This window comes from Jaculus jaculus, chromosome 4 (genome assembly GCF_020740685.1).
Source record: "Jaculus jaculus isolate mJacJac1 chromosome 4, mJacJac1.mat.Y.cur, whole genome shotgun sequence".
NCBI lineage: Eukaryota > Metazoa > Chordata > Mammalia > Rodentia > Dipodidae > Jaculus > Jaculus jaculus.
This window is the reverse complement of record NC_059105.1, coordinates 25,636,135-25,654,753: the sequence shown is the minus strand read 5'-3', so window position 1 is coordinate 25,654,753 and position 18,619 is coordinate 25,636,135. Positions and strand designations below refer to the sequence as shown.

At 36.9% G+C, this 18,619-nt stretch overlaps 1 protein-coding gene across 1 annotated transcript in view; it reads right to left on the bottom strand.

The window, feature by feature from the left end:
- Positions 1 to 214: 214 nt before the first annotated feature.
- The window catches only part of Abca12 (ATP binding cassette subfamily A member 12), a 183,608-nt gene continuing 165,203 nt past the window's right edge, over positions 215 to 18,619 (bottom strand). The window contains exons 44-53 of the mRNA XM_045148359.1: positions 17,471 to 17,724; positions 13,610 to 13,814; positions 12,609 to 12,718; positions 12,176 to 12,317; positions 9,823 to 9,957; positions 7,698 to 7,801; positions 6,447 to 6,539; positions 5,215 to 5,320; positions 2,752 to 2,889; positions 215 to 1,002 (exon numbers count right to left, since the gene is read on the bottom strand). Of these exons, the coding sequence (XP_045004294.1) occupies positions 895 to 1,002; positions 2,752 to 2,889; positions 5,215 to 5,320; positions 6,447 to 6,539; positions 7,698 to 7,801; positions 9,823 to 9,957; positions 12,176 to 12,317; positions 12,609 to 12,718; positions 13,610 to 13,814; positions 17,471 to 17,724 (1,395 nt within the window). The 3' untranslated portion in view covers positions 215 to 894. The remainder of the gene's footprint in view (positions 1,003 to 2,751; positions 2,890 to 5,214; positions 5,321 to 6,446; positions 6,540 to 7,697; positions 7,802 to 9,822; positions 9,958 to 12,175; positions 12,318 to 12,608; positions 12,719 to 13,609; positions 13,815 to 17,470; positions 17,725 to 18,619) is intronic.

Sequence of the window (18,619 nt, the reverse complement as noted above, 5' to 3'; positions counted from 1 at the left end):
TGGCATAATTAATACTAATCTATCCTATAATCATAAGCAAGATTCTGGGTCAGCCAGGTAATAAGCTGAAAACTATTCAGATGCACTTTCCTTCCACAGAAATACTTTATAAGGAGACACTGGAAATATGAAAGTTTCTGTAAGAGCATAAAAAATGTGGCCGGCCAGCAGCACATGAGTTGTGTACCGTGTTTCCAGATCGGCACCTGCCCAGCTGACACATCCACTTCCCCCTGACGACCAAGACACTTTTTGCTTCTTCCTGTGCCTTAATATTCGCCAGGTATGGCAGAAAGAAGTCCAAATTCTGTTTACCACCAGGGTAAACTTCACTCTCTACTGCATTCTTATAGAAAGGGACTTTTAAAGGGTTCAGTGATGTCCCTGTGTACTCATAGGTACTTAAAATGACATGCACGCCCCTGAACACATTGTCCCCACTCTCTCCTGTCATTGTTAGTCCAGACCACAGAACTCTACATATCCCAGTAGTTCATGTATTCATATTATTTTCTAAAAATAAGTTATTTTGGTTCATCACCCACCCATCCTATTTCCCCCAAGCCACCTTACTTTTCTTCTCTGATCTTACTTTTCAACTACTAATATCCATGCCTTTTATTTGGTCTTTTTATTGAAAGTAATAAATTAAGACATGCATCGTGAGGTGGTTTCGCCTTTGGCCTAGGAATCACCAGTGTACACAGCATGCTCACAGTGCCGAACACACGGGACCCATCTTGGTAGCAGTGGCATTCGCTGGCGTCCGTTACAACAACATGGAAGTCGAACGCAGGGGTAGCCGTCATACAGTACAACCCTTGAAGATGAAGAGGTGTTAGGAAGCTGTGTCTTCTTCAACATCATTGGCTGAACTTGAACTTGCTGCAGGTGCTAAGATTCTATCCGGTCATCCTGTGAGTCTATGCTGATGGTGGACCCTTGGCTACTGGTATCAGCATTTTCATAGGATTTTTGGTCTTTAGCAAAGTTGATGAAAACCTAATTAGTTTCAATGAAAATACAGCTATTAGTTTCAAGCAGATAAAGGAAGAAATGAGGTTAATTCTCTGCTCTCTCTCTCTCTCTCTTTCTTATTACAAAATGGGAGAAAAAATAATAAAATCTAAGCTTCACCGGGTCATGCACACATCCTTATTCAGTCTTTTCATAAAGAACTGTCACTGACTTTGAAGATGGTGCCTGTATCTGTACTTATGATTACACTTATAACAATATTGACAGGTACACGTCTGTAATCTATGTTACCTACGTTAATATCTATATCAGATATAGATAAGGAGCCCAGCCTGAAGTCCTATCAAATGTTCAAACAGAAGCACTGGAAGACATTTCATTAGTTTCAAGAGGTAATACAGCAAAATAAAATTTGTGTAGAAAGCTCATATTATGTTGTTAGCCAATTATTTAACAGACAGGTCTATTAATCATAAATTCCTCCCAATACTAGCAAGAGACTAATTTTTCAAGGCCAGGTGCTACTAGTTGCTTGTAAGTCACTAGCTCTTCAGTGTTGGCAAAGTGAGAATTGTGGTAAGTACCTATCAAAATGCCTAAAGCCCCATAAAAGTATCAGCCCATGAAACGCAGCATAGTGCAGTGTCTGAGAGGCTGCCAGGCTTCACTTTCAGACCCATTCCACTAGCAGACAATCAGGGGTTCTTTCTGTACCTCAGGCTGGTTGACCAATACACAGTTAAGACCCTGCGGAGATCAGACAACCTGGGAAGCCTCTAGTTGTTGTATGCAAAGTAATAAAGATGTAAGTGAAAGGAAAGAATTTTATATTTGCTGCTTTTATTGTGTGCATTTCACTCGACTTAAAGGTTGGAACACTCTTTGTAGCTAACTCTATGTACCCTGATCCAGGAAATAACCATTGGAAACCTTTATGAAACCCACAAGGAGAAAGTAAGGAAAACATTAACACCTATTTACTTTGTGGGTAAAAAAAAAAAAAAAAATCACGTTTTTTTCTGCTTTCCTTATTTATATAAACTTTTATGAATATAGATATCTTATATGGAAAAAGCCTTCATTTCCCCAATAAAATAGCTAATGTATTCTGTGTCTTTTTTTCTTTTTCTTTTTTTTGACTTAAAGTAGGGTTTTGCACTAGTCCAGGCTGATCTTGAATTCAGTAGAATTTAACATGTAGTCTCAGGGTGGCCTCAAACTCATAGCAGTCCTCCTCCCTCTGCCGCCTGAGTAGCTCTGCGATTATAGGCAGGCACGACTACACCCAGCTTTTTTTTTTTTTTTTTGGCCATTTTTTTAAAATTATTTTTTTAGTTTTGTACTCCGTGAATACAGTCAAGTTTGTACCATTGTTAGCCACCTCCCTGTCCTCCCCTTTCCCTGGCCTCCCCACTCTACAGGGACCCTACTTGTTGGGGTATATGGGTCATGCATTGTGGGGTTAGCCTTCAGGTTTGGGAAGGAGGAAATGTCTCTGCATATCATGACCCAATGTGTGGCTCTGACATTCTTTCTGGCCCCTCTTCCACAAATTTCCTTGCGCCTTTTTTTGTTTAGTTTAGTTTAGTTTTGTTTTGTTTTGTTCTTAACATCCCAAAATGCAGTTAGAAACAAACTAAGCTCTCTGGTAAGTCTTTTCAGGTGCAAGAATAGATATTGCTTTAATTAGAAATAAGTTAAATGTCATTAAAAAGGAGTAACTAGGATGCGTAATAATATATGACATTATGTACATCATGTTACCCATCTTACCTCTTCTAGAGTGGTCTGACTCACAAGGAAATTTGTGATATTTAAAGCAGTCTTGTTGGTTTCTAGCAAATCAAAAATGTTTGCTACTCCTCCTGCTGTGACGGGTACATGATACTCCAGCATGCTAAGGTGCTGATCCTAGGAGAATCAAAAGGGGAAATATACATTTCACAACGTTAGGTAACCTTGACTTGATTAGACTGCACATTACCTAGACCTAAGAAAAATTCAGAAATTCATTACACTGGAAATGATGGCAGTGTAAATAATGGGTACATTTTGAAAGTAACAGCTTGTAGAGATGAGATAAAAAATTTTATGAATGTCAAAGAGGAAACAAATTAAAAAGTTAATGAAAATTCCAAAGCACTTTACTTTCATGCACACAGCAGCGTGGTAATCACGCATCCTCTTATTCTCAGTTCACATAAACTTTCTCAGGATTCAGCTTTAGAAATTTCTCTTTTATGTTAGATTGCTCAAAAATTCCAGAAATTAGCTATTGAGTGTTATATTGGCTAAAAATTTTAAGATTTCAATAGCATTGTCTACAAACCTTATTCACATGTTGATTCAAACTCACCTTATTCAAAAGATAATTCAAATTCACATTAAAATGTTTCCTTTCTTTTTTTTGGAGGTAGGATCTTTCTGTAGCCCCGGCTGACCTGCAACTCACTTTGTAGTCTCAGGGTGACCTCAAACTCACAGTGATCCTCCTGCCTCTGCTTCCCAAATGCAGGGATTAAGGACATGCTCCACCAAGCCTGGCTTGTTTTCCAATTTTTAAAATTTAATCAACAGCATCACCATCCATTGCTGCTTGGGAGTATCTAAATATTTCATCCCTTACCATTTTTTTTCCTTTTCTCTCCATTTGCACCATCCATGTTATCAATACTTATCACCCCACATCTGAGTTACCAGAGCAACTTCTTTGGGAGCCTAGAATCTAGATACACACATTTATTCGAGCAAAAAGCAGCCTGGGCAATCATTTCTAAGTACAAATTAGTTTGATCAGATATTTTCTTACCCTTCAACCTATACTTGAGATCACTATGGATCCAATCAAGTCAGTGTATTTCAGCCTGGCATTTAAGATTTCTTCCTTACATCCTTGCTCAGAAACTGGCCTCTCCTATGAACTTGTATTTGTCTTGTGCCTATCACTGTATTCTGGCTATCCTACTTATTATTTTTTATCAAATATTCTAGATATTTCCCAACTAGAGATACATTAACTGCTGAAGACGTGTGTAGAATAGTGTGCTTAGGGAGAAATCAAACATTTATCATCAGTTCATTTGCTTTGGATAACTTTGGTCCCTGGAGAAATGTATCAGGAAATATATAATTTCATCATTCAATAAATAAAGATTTCAGTCCAGCAATTCATGGGAAATGTGTGACCTATAGGATTTTGTGCAAGAAAGGTGTCCTTTAATTTTTTAAATTTGATTTAAATTTAGATTGGAGGAAATAGGCTTTGATAAGAATCATGAAAGCTATTATCCTCAACAAGTTATTCTCGGCTTGAGGAGGCTGAGGCAAAAACTATTTTGTAAAGATAAAAGGATTCTTTTAAAAATGAATTGTTTTGCCCTCTATTATCACTGTACATTAATATAGTGACCTAAAGTTTATGAAGACAATTAAGACAGTTTTCATTTATGTTTCACACCAGTTTTGTGAAGTAGATGTTTATTCCTACTCTCAAGAAAAATGAGGTTCAGAGACTTTCAATGCATCACTGGGTATCACCCCAGCACAGACAAAATTAACCCTCTGGCTTTCCAATTTCTTTTCGCTATTCTCTCTCTGATTTCTTTTTAACAACAATTACTTGTCATCAATATCTTTAAACTGCCTGTCTGTCAAGCTGTTCTGATGATCCTTTTTTTCTGTCAAGTGCATGGAGTATGTACTATATGAAATGCAAATGCATATATGCCTGGATGTCCATCCTGTAGCCATTATATGTAATGGGAAACAATCTCATAATATTCCAACTAATCCAGGAGTTGAGGACTTCTCAGACATTCTGGGTTAAGTCAATTTTTCACTTAACAAAGTAGACAAAATTCCCCAGTTATATTATTTTGAATTCCCTATTTTACTTCCTATGAAGAAATGATATTAATCATGGCATACTTGTCATTCCTCAGTTTCCTAATTTATATATGTAATTAGTAAACTGGTAACTTTATAATAAATACAGTGTGATACTAAAATCTCTAGAATGAAGAAATTATAAGCATATGTCAAATGGTTCGGATGACTTCAATAGCTACAAAAATATGTGATTTAAAAATTCTATTTGTTCATATTAGGTGTGATACAGAATAGTTTATGCATATTGAACTAATGGATGAAGGTAAATAAAAACTTTGCGATCAACATGGAAATGGAAAATATCTACTTTGTTATCAGGCAAGGCTGAAAGGAGGGGATATCACTTACTTTTAAGTATGTTTTTGGAAAGTGCAACTGCATGAATCTTGTGAGGGTCTCCATGCTCACTTTGTTATTTTTCAAGTGAACCTTGACAGTAAATCCACGTCCAAACCTAAAAAGTGTAAAATACAGTATGAGTTATATTTTGCCAAAATAGCTCCCCTGGAATTCTTGATAATGAAACAGGTCCCAAGCTGGCCATTATGGCCTCTTTTCTTATATAAAGATTGTCATTTTGCCATAAAAGTTCAAAAAATGTTGCAAACTGGAAATAGTTCCATGCTGTGGATTAAAAAATATATATATTTCTATCTCTACACTATGGCAGAATCATGGGCAAAGCAACATTGGAAAGAAAGCATAAAAGCTTGGCTTTCTTCTAAATCCATGCATTGGTAATAGATACCAAGGTCTGGAGCTAAGTACTTTCTAATTTAATGTCACTAAGGCCTTGACAGGCAAATCACTGGAGACTTGGTGTCAACAGTGAAGAGTCATTAGAATTTCAAAACTAAATATGAAACCAGCATGCTAAAGTTAACTGTATCAGGAGTAGAGTATGTAAACAGATTGCAACAAATACTCAAAGCCTCTGTTATCCCTTTTATATTATCTTGACTCATACTAATTTAAGACAGTCTAAGTTATTATATAGAAAGGTATAAAATATCACTCTTAAATTGAGAGATCAACATGGAGATATATATATTCAAACACACACATACTTTTGGTGAACATAAACTATTAATTTAACTTTAATGTGATGGTAATATGAGATTTATGCATATTTCCCAAATGTATTCTTGATTAAAAGGTTTTCAATGTGGTAAAAATGTTAAATAGCTTGTAGAAGTCTTGTGCAAATGGCAAATGAGCATGAAAGATTTAAAAAAATAATCTATGCCTTCATGTACTTGTCAAGGCTAATTTGTAATTGGGTAAACTTAGAACTGCTTCCTGAGAGAATTTTGGTTGTGAGTTATTAATTATTACTATTAGTTAACTCATGAACTTTTAAGATTCCAAGATTTGGGATTATTACTAAAAGTATAATAAATTCTCAGTAAAATAATTTCAATCTAAGGTGGGTCAATTATAATTACTTTCAAAGGATAGCTCCTCCATCCTAGTTCACTCCTCATTGTAGAGTGGGCTGCTGAGATGGTTCTTGATGTTGACTATACCTCTGTTATATCAATTACCCAACACCATGTGTAAATAGCATATTTTCTGTTTACCTGCTCTTTATGTGTTGCAAAGATCCAATGCACTGGAACTTTCCATTCACCATAATGGCTAGCCTGGTACAGAGGGCTTCACATTCTTCCATGCTAAAAGAAAACAGCAGACTCTTATTAACATTCAGGACACAGGAAACTGAGTTGAAGTTCATAAACATATACTTAATTAGTTCATTATGGTACCTTAGAAATCTCTCTTCAAAGAGAACAAAAAAAATCTCTTAAAATGCAAATTAAATATCTTCAGGTGGAGTTAATTACTGTCCTTCTAAACTTGAGGCTAACTTTTTCACTAGAATGCCTTCACTATCAAACTAAGTATTTCTTTTAAGCCTTTTAACAGTTGGCTCAAGGTTTTCAACTCTTTAGAAGTGTTTCCAAAATGACCCTAAGCTTCTTTCATTATGCACCAGTTGGCTTTTATGCTTTTTGAGTTTATACCTAGTTAAACTGTAGTTGATTACAGGCCCTTATTTCATGAATATAATATTTAGAGGGGATCTTAAGTATCACCCTATTTACTTCATGAAAAAGTTCATGGAAATGAAGTGATTTGCTCCAGGGTATTAAGGATAAAGCTAGGATATAAACAAATCTCTTGGTAAGCACATCAAATATTTTTTTTTATTATGTGATCATTATAAATCAAGGTAAACTTAGTCCAACTTATAAGGCAGGGCCAATGTCATAGAGGCTCAGAACAAATGCTTTATTTAGTTTTCTCTCATACTTGGCTGACTGGAAGGGGCTACTTTCAGGAAAAGAACTATGTCAACTGACTCTGGAACAACTGGTGAGATTAGAGCTTGGGAAGATTTTCTAGAGACTGTACGAAAAAGACAGCACAGCTGAAGCAACACATGGAGATGGGAAGGGGCAGAGTGGGTGGAACCAAAAGTCATTCAGAATGACTGAAAGGAGAGCACTTGCCGAAGCCACATCAAAGGCCTTACCTAGTAAGCCTAAGGTTTCTGAACCTTTTGACTTGATAGGCAATAGGAATCCATATTGAGTTAAGATGGCCATAAGTCATGAGAAATTGGTAATAAAAAATGATTGCTGAGACTTTAAACTCTGTCCCACTATAAAATTCACATCATGAAATCCCCTTGTTTCAGCCCACTACTGTGAAGTTCTCCATACCATGGTGGACATTTCTGATCTGTATGTATTATACAGGGTTGCCTTTCTCATCTACCATCCCAAAGGCTGTGTGATTTGATTTTAAAGGCTCCCTCCTCACTTTACCTGTGGGATGTGAGTATGACAGAACATTTGTTCTGAACTTCTTCTGAGATGATCTTCCAGAGATGTCTCTTTGACTTAGGATCCATTCCAGAGCTTGGTTCATCCTGAAGAGAGAGTTATAAGGAACCTTTTTTCAAATTAATTAATTTTTAATGAAGTTCTTTACATGAACCATTGCATCTCACTTCCTTAGAAATCACTTTTTGAGGTCCTGTAACTAACTTGTTTTTTACATAATGAGCTGTTTCTGCTGCTGTCAAGTAATTCAAAACTGAGTATTTAGAATTATCAGTATGTTTAAAGGAGCATTTCAGTGACGATGACATCTTGATTCTTTACATTTATCTCTATGCTTCCTTGGAAAAAATTTTACTTCAATTACTGACATAGCAGAGTTTTTTTTTTTAATATCTAATGCTACACTGTCAGTCATATATTTGAAGTTATGTCACCAAGATTGCTTTTCTCCTGGAAGCAGAACTGTGGCTCAGTGATTATATGCTATGTGAAGTACAAAAAAATACTTGATAATTTCAGTGCATGTGTTTGAGTTATATTTTTAGTTTAATGTTATTAATTGAAATTTAAGACTCCTTGAAAAAATAAAAATTAGAATTGTAGATGTTACCAAGTAGAAAAAAATCACAATTTTACAAAGAAAAATGTGCTTTGAAAAAAATTTTAAGCACAAGATTAAAAAATAGAATAATAGGACTGGGAAGATGGCTTAGCTGTTAAGTTGCTTGCCTGAAAAGCCTAAGTACCCAGGTTTGATTCTCCAGTACTCATGTAAGCCAGATGCACAAGGTAGTGCAAGAATCTGGAGTTCATTTGCAGTATCTAGAGGCCCTAGTGCACCCATTCTCTCTCTATCTGCCCCCCATCTCTTTCTCTCTCTCTCAAGTAAACAAATTAATAAAAAATTTAAAAAAGACTAACAGATAATCTAAATAAGCAATAACATACTTTAGCAGATACTAAGTAAAAATTATATATCAAGATCAGGTAAATATTTTTAAAATGTATCTATAATGAAAAGAATAAGATAATCAGAGATTTATCTTATGGTAATATATTAAACTTAAAAGACAAAGATGAGTGTTAGTTCTGGGAAATAGTAAAAGATATATTGTCACTGCTCCTACTTTTTGAAGAAAATAGCATATATAGTAAGCACATATTCCAATTCTGCTCATTGCTACATAACATTATGTTGTGCTTTCAACATTTTAAAATGTTTTACATCTATTATCTCATAGGGGTGCCCAAGGATTGTTTTGTTCAATTTAAGGGACACTTACACTGGAGGATTCCATTATAAGCATCAACTGACAGGGATATAATGCATTATAATCTCCTAGTGTTAAAGAAAGATGGGTTCTATCTGGGCAGTTTAAAAGATTTGATCCACTGAATGACTTAATCCCTGGAATAATGTGGTGTTTTATAACTGGATTTTTAGTGCACATAGTTAAGGTTCTTTCAAAGTTTGAATAAAATAAATCTCCCCAAATAAGGGCAAGTTTTTTTCCCCTTCTGAAATAAACACCCTTTCATAATGTTTGGCTTGGGAAGCAAAATACTATATCAAAAGCATGTATAATTTATACTTCCAGGTGATCAATTTAATTTTCCAGCTCTTAATCAAAATAAATGTGGAATGCATTTCTTGACCCGACCTCTCAAATTCAGATAAAATAACATGAAACTAGTATTTTTAAGTTACAAAGACATAAAATTTTTAGCATAGTACATTGCTCTAAAATGTGCCTTTCTTCCTCAGTAGAAATTGAAAACTGTTAATTTACTTGATCAATTCCTGCAGAAAAAGAGATGATTTCAACAATAAATGAAAATTAAATTTGTCTATGTTCTATAACTTAAATTATTTGAACATCCTGAATTTTTTCCTTTGAAACCTCCTGAGTCATTGCTTCAGACAAAAAAAAATCTTTTAGAGGGCATTGTTGTGGTGACAAATTATTTGCTGATATAAATTCCCTAATGTGCTATCATAAATGCTTTGCACTGTGAGAATGCAGTAGTTGGGGACTGTGCTAGCTAGCAGCTGGCTGGATATGCTTCCCTGGTTGCAAGGAAGCCTCGTTCATAATGCTTCTCTTACCAGCAGGAGGATAGATGGCTTCCCTATCAAGGCCAGGGCAGTGGACAGCTTTCTCTTTGTGCCATAGCTGCACATGGAGGTGGCTCTGTCCTTGTAGGGCATCAAGTGAAGTCTCCTGAGGAGTTTATGAACAGTCTGTGGGTAATAAAAGAGGAATTAGGTTGACCTTCCCCTGCCAAAACCCTTAAATAAAATAACAAATGGAAGAAAATTTGCCTGTGAGTAGAAAATTTTACCATGGAGAATTATGTCCCAAAAGAAATAAAACTATTTAAATTCAACATAGATTTTTATTTTCATTTTCAAAGGCCCACTTAAAAATTAACAGTTCATTTAAAGAGACAAAAGTAAGTCCTTCACTAGAATACCATGCTGGAATCAAAAGGGAAACTAGCTCCTTCTTGGCTGGCCCTCATGGTGGGGGACAGCCCTATAGGATCTGAGGGAAGCCAATGGTCACCCATGGCATGAATAAGCAGGGGACCCTGCAGATTATGAAATCAACCAGTCAGACAAGAAGTACACATGTGTGCAATAGTGGCACATAGCCTCTGTGGGTAATCAACTATTTTGATTGGACATGAGGCACTCTCAGCCGGAGAGAACTCATCTCTGGCACTGAAAACCAAGTCAAAATCCCATGGTCAGTAAACTCATAGACTGTAGGGAGAAGATCCCACTGTTCTCTGGAGGGCATACCAAAAAGCCCCTCAGAGAATTTAGCATATCCCCTTTAACCCAAGCTGTTCTCACTCTTGGTTGCAGAATCTTTTATCTTATGGATGGTAGAGAAAACAGAGGAGAACTAAGATCCATCAATAAGAAGTTAACCAACTGCTCATCATGAGACTTGCCACCTCTTTCATATCTGCCAGGTCCTAGGATAAATTGCAGAGGAAGCAGTGGCATGAATACTGTTCTTACTACTAACCTGACAACCAGCTATAGGGTGATGGTGACAGACACAGTGATCAATCAAAACCCATCAAAGGAGAAATACAGAGGCTACAAAGAACTCAACACTAAATCAAACTACCAATAGGCCTGCCATGGCTCAGGGAATATTGTGGAAGAGGGGTGGAAAGATTGTAAGAGGCACAGAGTAGGTAGGAATATCTTGAGGCATGCCCAACTACTGTGCCAGCTACCTCACAGGGGCTAAGGCATTCATGACCCCAAAGTGAACACTATAACCTCACTGAGGAGGGCCATCAGGGTAAAAGGAGCATGGGCAAAAGATTAAAAAGAGTATAACCTGTTATAATACATATAAAGTTTTTAAAAACCCACAATGGAGAATATAATAGCCACCATCCAGGGTCTCTACATTCTGCTCAGTTAATTCTAGCATTTGGTTTTAAATGACTCTGAGTTTTAAAGCAATAAATTAAATATTACAGACAGGAAAAAAGTGAGTCCTTGGAGGCTCATTTTCAAATGGGATCCCACCCCCATGTGTGTGTGGGGGGGGAGGGTGTTTATACTGCACTTTATGCTGCATTACCACAGGAGTCTCTTATAAAGCTTAAAAGAAGTAAGACAGAATTCAAAGGCAGCTTTCTCATTGATTGTCCTCACTGCTCCATCTTTCTTCTGAGAGGTGAGTTGTCACAAAGGCTTTAAGTCTATTTAAAACTGACCCACTATCAAAATTGCTGTGTATTAGAAATCATGGGGCTTGAAGTTATTTCTGTAGTTAAATAGCTCTGGCAAAGAATGAAATCCTACTTCCATGTACCCAAAGTCCCCAGGATTGGAAAAACAGAGAAATGTGCCAAGAGTTTAGCTATTCCTTTACCAAGGTAAATAGTTGCAGTGAGATACAAAGTCACAGTCAAACCCGGGGGTGGGGACAGACATGAGTTTAGTATGCATGGGACCTGGATTCAAGCCCTAGCATATAGAAATAAACAGAAATCAAAATGGAAGCTGTGGGATTTTACTTGAGCATGTTACAGTTAATTCTGTGAGCTTTGTGATGCCTGCTGGACAGGCAGGAAAGTAATCTGAGCACCAAAGAATATATTACATATATATTAAGAATACATTAAGTATATATTAAGAATATATTAAGTATCACTAACTGAAGTTCAACTTAGAACCTATCACAAGCAAGAGCATCTGTTTGTCAGTTCTTAGAAGAGTAGCTGAACAAACACAGGCCATGCAGTTTCTTTAGTTGAAGTCACCGGGATGTATATAGCACACACAAGCATGCCAAGTTGGGGCATTGTACAAGGGCAACGTTAATGGTCTTCCATAGGCCATATTGGATTTGCCATGGGTGTGATAACAGGAGAAGCAGAAATCAGCATGGTCCTCAGATTAACCAGCTTTTCACGTGTGTACTCACTTCTTTAATATCTTTCTCTGGAATCCCGTGCACTCTTGCATAGAAGTACAAATGCTCTTCCACAGTCACCAGGTCATCTAAAGCGTCCTCCTGAGGGCAGTAGCCTACCAATGAGCTGTGAGAATCCACATGACCCAGGGATCTGAGTGGAGAAAGTCAAAAAAGGTGAGTGTCTCAGAACAGGTCTCTGTGGACCCCCAGATAACGGGACAGTGGCCATATTAGTATCATTAGTATCAAGTGGATTTGATTAAATGGAATAAAATACTTTCCTTATCAGCGTCACATGTAAGGATTTACAATTCCCCAGTCGTATCACTGGCTTCCATCTCATGGAAGCCTTTGTGACACAGCCACAGAATTATATAACATGTTCATTTAAGTAATTCTGTTTGTGTTGATCTCAGTGAGTAGAAGCATTAGGTTTTGGTACCCAGTTTTATTTCGGATCAGAATGTTTCCACTGGATGGAATGATGTCTCCAGTCAGCATCTTGAATATTGTGGTCTTCCCGGCTCCGTTTACCCCAAGAAGGCCAAAGCACTGGTAAGCAGAGAGGAATAAAAAGATATGTAAGCCTTACAGACATGTTGTTATTGTGTCCCCTTCCTCCTCCCCGCATGAAATGCCTTTCCAAAAAAAATAAATCCCTGGAATTATTTATGGATAGGCCACTGCTCTATAGGCATTTGATAAAACTCACTCTTCTAAAGCAAATGGGTACTTAAGTATTCTCTTTTCCCTCAGATTGTCTGAACATTTGTGTATATTCAGAGGGCCTGCTTTACATTTCACGTTATACCATCCCTTTATGTGACATGATTAAATACCCCACAAGTAAGATATGCTAACTCCATAAAGTAATTGCATTTAGAGATTTCACATTATTTACGCAAAATCACAACTTTACTGAATAAGCTACTGAAGCAGTAATTTCTTTATGCTGTTGAATAAATTTGATGCATGAAGTTTGCAGCTATGGAAAATAGCAATATCCTTTTGCTGCTTTCAAAGCTGCCTTAAATATTATGTCTGGGAAAACCACAAGAATATAAATGGATGCTGTTCTAGGACCTCAGTTCTGAAAATGTCTAGCTTCTTCATGGTAGATTTCAAAGAGGCCTAGAGATGAAAGGTTGAAGAAGGCACCCTCAAAAGGCATCCTGCCTAAAAGTAGACCCCAAAGAGGGCAATAGCTTGGTAAGGGATTCAGGGCTTGATGTGTAGTGGGCTTAGAGAATCCTCCCTGGAAACAGGGAGAAAAACAAAATCACAAAATGAACAATATGTGAGCACAGGTAAACACACACACCATGAAAATATTCAGAGCTTGACTTTTATACTTCTAGATAAACATTGAAGAAAAAGAATTAATTATTAATTACATGTCTTTTATGCCAATAAGAAGGCCAGAAACTAAACACAGTTTCCTACCTCTCCAGCCGGTATCCCAAGGCTGATGTTGTTGACAGCTATAATCTTTTTGTGGATGAGTTGGTAGGTCTTTGTGAGATGATGGAGTTGGACCAGGTCAAACTCGGCTGCACCACTCTCAACTCTTAACCTCTCAGCCCGCACATCTTCATCTTCATCTCTTGTCTCCATTATAGGTGACGAAATGAATTTTCTGAAGAACAGTCTAAAAAATGGACACAGTAATTTTTAATGTCATGATTTTGAAATGGTATTACTCAATCTTGACATGTTTTATCCTATTTTACTCACTGAAAGCATGCTATCTTATTAGATTTCTTTAAAATTGATTATATGATATTTAAATGTATTATTTGACATGCTATTCAAATAATTCAGTTACTAATAAGTTATTTCCTAAAAGGGAGTTCAGAAGTTCTAGTACAACTCAACACTTACAAGATCAACAATTACTTCATTACTTAAAAAATAACTCTGGCCGGGCGTGGTGGCGCACGCCTTTAATCCCAGCACTCGGGAGGCAGAGGTAGGAGGATTGCTGTGAGTTTGAGGCCACCCTGAGACTACAGAGTGAATTTCAGGTCAGCCTGGGATACAGTGAGACCCTACCTCGGAAAACCAAAAAAAAAATAAAAAATAAAAAAAATAACTCTGGGCTAGAGCAATGGTTTAGCAGTTAAGACACTTGCCAAAGAAGTCTGAGGAACTAGTTGATTCCCCAATACCCACATAAACCAAGTGTACAAAGTGGCGCCTGTGTCTGGAGTTTGTTTGCAATGGCTAGAGGCCCTGTCATGTGAAATCTCTCTCTCTTTTGCTTTCTCCTCCGCTCTCTATGTGCATCTTTCTCTCTCTTTCAAATAAATAAATAAAATATTTTTAAAAATAACTCTATTCTCTTCCTCCTCTTTACTGTGGTAACATGAAAAGGAGATCAGCCCTCTTAAGTTTCTTTTAACTTCTTATTTTGGGAAAGGGATATGGTGCTGGAGATGGAACCCAGTATTATACTGTTAGCTATCAATCGTTCTCTACATTTAAAAATATATTTATTGCCGGGCGTGGTGGTGCACGCCTTTAATCCCAGCACTCGAGAAGCAGAGGCAGGAGGATTGCCATGAGTCCAAGGCCACCCTGAGATTACAAAGTTAATTCCAGGTCAGCCTGGACCACAGTGAGACCCTACTTCAAAAAACCAAATATATATACATACAATATTTATATATATATTGATTGATTGATGATCTCTAGCCACTGCAAATGAATTCCAGATACATGTGCCACTTTGTGCATCTGGATTTATTTACATGGGTATTGAGGAATTGAACCTGGTCATAAAGTTCTTCAGGAAAACACCCTAACTGCTAAGCCATCTTTCCAGCTCTGTAGATTTCTATTTTAAAACAAATACATTTATTTATTTATTTATTTATTTATTTATTTATTTATTTATTTATTTTTATTTATTTATGAAGAAAGAGGTAGACAGAGAGAGAATAAGGATGGCCAGGCCAGAGCTCCTGCTACAGCAAAAGAACTTCAGATGTATGCACCACTTTGTGCATATGGCTTTATGTAGGGATTGACAAATCAAACCTGGGCGGGCCATCAGACTTTGCATACAAGTGCCTTTAACCACTGAGCCATATCTCCAGCCCAGGTCTCTATTTTTAAATCATCTGAATGCTATTCTGTTTACAAGTAATATTTCATGTATGAAGTGCATCAAGTCCCAAACCTACTTCAATATCTTGCTTAACAAATATCAAAACAAAAGAAAGCTAACACAATTTTCCAAATTCAAGCAAATGAAGTCTTCTTTCCAACATCTCTGTTTCTTTCAAGATGACCCCAGTGCCTCTCAATACGTTGTTTTCTTTGACTCGTCTCTATCCCAAAACTGACTCATGTGATAGGTATCCAAATACTGGAAATGACACCTTATCATGGGCCAATTTCTGTGTATTTCTATCCCCATAACAAGCTTTTGCTCCTTGCCTACATTTCTCCCAGAACCTCAAGCTACTCTCATGTCTCTGACTCTTCCATGCCAATCTGCACTATCTCTTCAAAAATCACACCCACTGGGCTGGAGAGATGGCCTAGCCGTTAAGCATTTGCCTGTGAAGCCTAAGGACCCTGGTCTGAGGCTCAATTTCCCAGGACCCACGTTAGCCACATGCACAAGGGGGTGCATGCATCTGGAGTTGTTTTGCAGTGGCTAGAGGCCCTGGCATGCCCATTCTCTCTCTCTTTCTCTCTATCTGCCTCTTTCTCTCTCTGTCTGTCACTCTCAAATAAATAAAATAAACAAAAATAATTTAAAAAATCACACCCACTAAAGCACCATGTGGTCATGGGGCTCTCTGTATAGAAACTTTCCATGGGTTTGTGGAATAACATACACACCAGATCTCTAGCAAATACTCAAGAGACTCCATAGCCTTCCAACTACACTGTAAGCATTTATCACCTGGTTCATCATATTTTTCTATTTTCTAACCATTAAATCGTAAAACACTGTAAGTTTTTCCTCTATCTTTGCTCTATTGTTCCTTTTATTATGTAATAAAATTTTTATTTTAAAAACATTTTATTTTTATTTATTTATTTAAGAAAGACGGGGGGGGGGAGAAAGAGAGAGCGAATAGGCCTCAAGTCACTGCAAACAAATTCCAGATGCATGCTCTACCTTGTGCATCTGGCTTACATAGGTTCTGGGAAATCAAGCCTGGGTCCTTAGGCTTCACAGGCAAGTGTCTTAACCACTAAGCAATCTCTCCAGCCTCAAATTTTTATTTCTCAATTGTTGACACATGTATATGACATTAAAGTCCAAATGGTTCTGGAGAATAGTGAAAAGTAAGCAATCTTCAAGCAGCAGTGACAATTAGGATCTCTCTGGATCACTGAATAAGAATGTAGATTTCTTTTTAACTTGTGACATATAATATTTTATGCCCAATTCATAACCTTGCATTTTTATTTAATAAATATTAGAAACAATACAAACTATTAAAACAAGAATTGTATCATCTGTTTTTGGTGGGGGTGGTTTCAAGGTAGGGTCTCACTCTAGCTCAGACTGACCTAGAATTCACTCTGTAGTCTCAGGGTGGCCTTGAACTCACAATGACCATCCTACCTCTACCTCCTGAGTTCTGGGATTAAAGGAGTGCACCACCACACCTAGTTTGTATCATTCTTTCTAGTGGTTGAATAGCATTGTATTTATGGACATATATATGGAATTGATTTAACTAATCCCTAAATAATGGACATTCTTGAGGGTGGTTTCAATTCTTTTGCTGTTAGAAATGATTACTATTATGACTAAATTTAGGCACCCATATGTCTGCATTTATGTAGACATGCCTGTAGGAAAAATTCCTAGAAATGGTTCAATGGTGTAAATCCTTTGGTAAGTACTTATTTTAACTTATGGTGATAATATCTTTGCTTTATCTCAGTCTTATTTCCTCAAGCTCATTTGTCAACATTCCACATGCTCAAACTTTCTTATTTCTGCCTAGGAAAGTATTGGCTAACCCCCAATCTCAGTTGTTTTTGTTTACACACATATTTTCTTTGAATCACTGACTCAATCTCCTTAATATTAACAATTATTCTTGTTAGATTTTATCCCTTACTCCACAGCAATTATTGCAGACATATAGTAAAACTAGACAACCACTGGCTACAGTTAAATAAATACAAAATTGTGCTACAAAAATTTTTAAACCCTCTTGGGCAAAACATTTCCATATTACTAATGGAAAAGCTTAGATTATTGCTCCTCCATAAATATTCTGTACTGTGTTTCATCATGGGTGACAAACACTGTGCTTTCATACATCTTACCTGAACTTCTTTATTAACCACTCATTGATCAAAAGTCGCAGTATGAAAAACATGGTGCCTTGAGAAACCAAAGCCACGAACATTGCACCTAGCTTGTCCATTTCAAAAGTTTCACTTGGATAATCTACGCCATATGCTTTTAAGAAGTCCAGGACTGCCTGTTGCTGAGACAGTTCAATCAAACCATAGCCAAAACAAAACTGAGGGAATATCAGGAAAATTCGCTTGAGGGTTTCAGAAATAAGTTCTAAAGTCTGAAACAAGAAAAAAATAAAATAAAATTTAGTGGTAGGGTTCCAAAAACTTGACAAAAGTTTACAATTAAATAAAGTCATGTGGAGAATTCTATTGAGATTGGTAGTTTTTCACATGTAAATATTTACCATATGCATATAGATATTTATTATAACCAAATGGCAAAGTTTATTATTGAAATACATGCAAAAGAAATTGCATTTTTCTTGAGAGGACCTAAGGTACCAGGACCAATCTTAGAGGCAAAAACATTTTGAAGCCTGCCTTCAACTTCTGGGATGTAGGATTGGCTAGGATGTTGGTATTCAACCCAGGATAGCCATAGGTACCTGAGTAAGGGAGGATTCAGGGCAGTGAAGTTTCAGAGCCCAAGGGAATTTCTACATGAGGAGAACTGAGATGGTGAAATGAGACAGAAGGAAAGAAAACATATCTCAAAGAGGATCAAATGGCTCATTTTCACGTTATTCACCCTTGAGGCCAACGACTTCCACCTCATGAATTTTCCTCCTCCTCTTGGAGTGTGCTTGGCTATTCCCCAGCTCACTTCATTTCCTCTCTATTCTTCTCTGTTCAATTGCCTGGCACTGTTAGTGCTTCTCTTCTCACTAATCGTAATTGTTAGCTCTGAGTGGAGAGTAAGGCTTACAATGAAGTAGATTCCAATACATGATTGAAAGGGAATGAATCAGATTTTTTTTTTCTATGATTGTTCAAATGAACCTAACCCTTACTCATAGAACTAAGCCATTCTTCTCGCCACTACTGTACCATAGGAGCTTGTTAATAATTGAAGTGTTTAACTGACTAATTAGTAGCATGATTTACAAAGTGTCATATAATAGATCTGATTTCACCTCCATTTCTCTGCTCAAGACCTCACGTTGACACTCA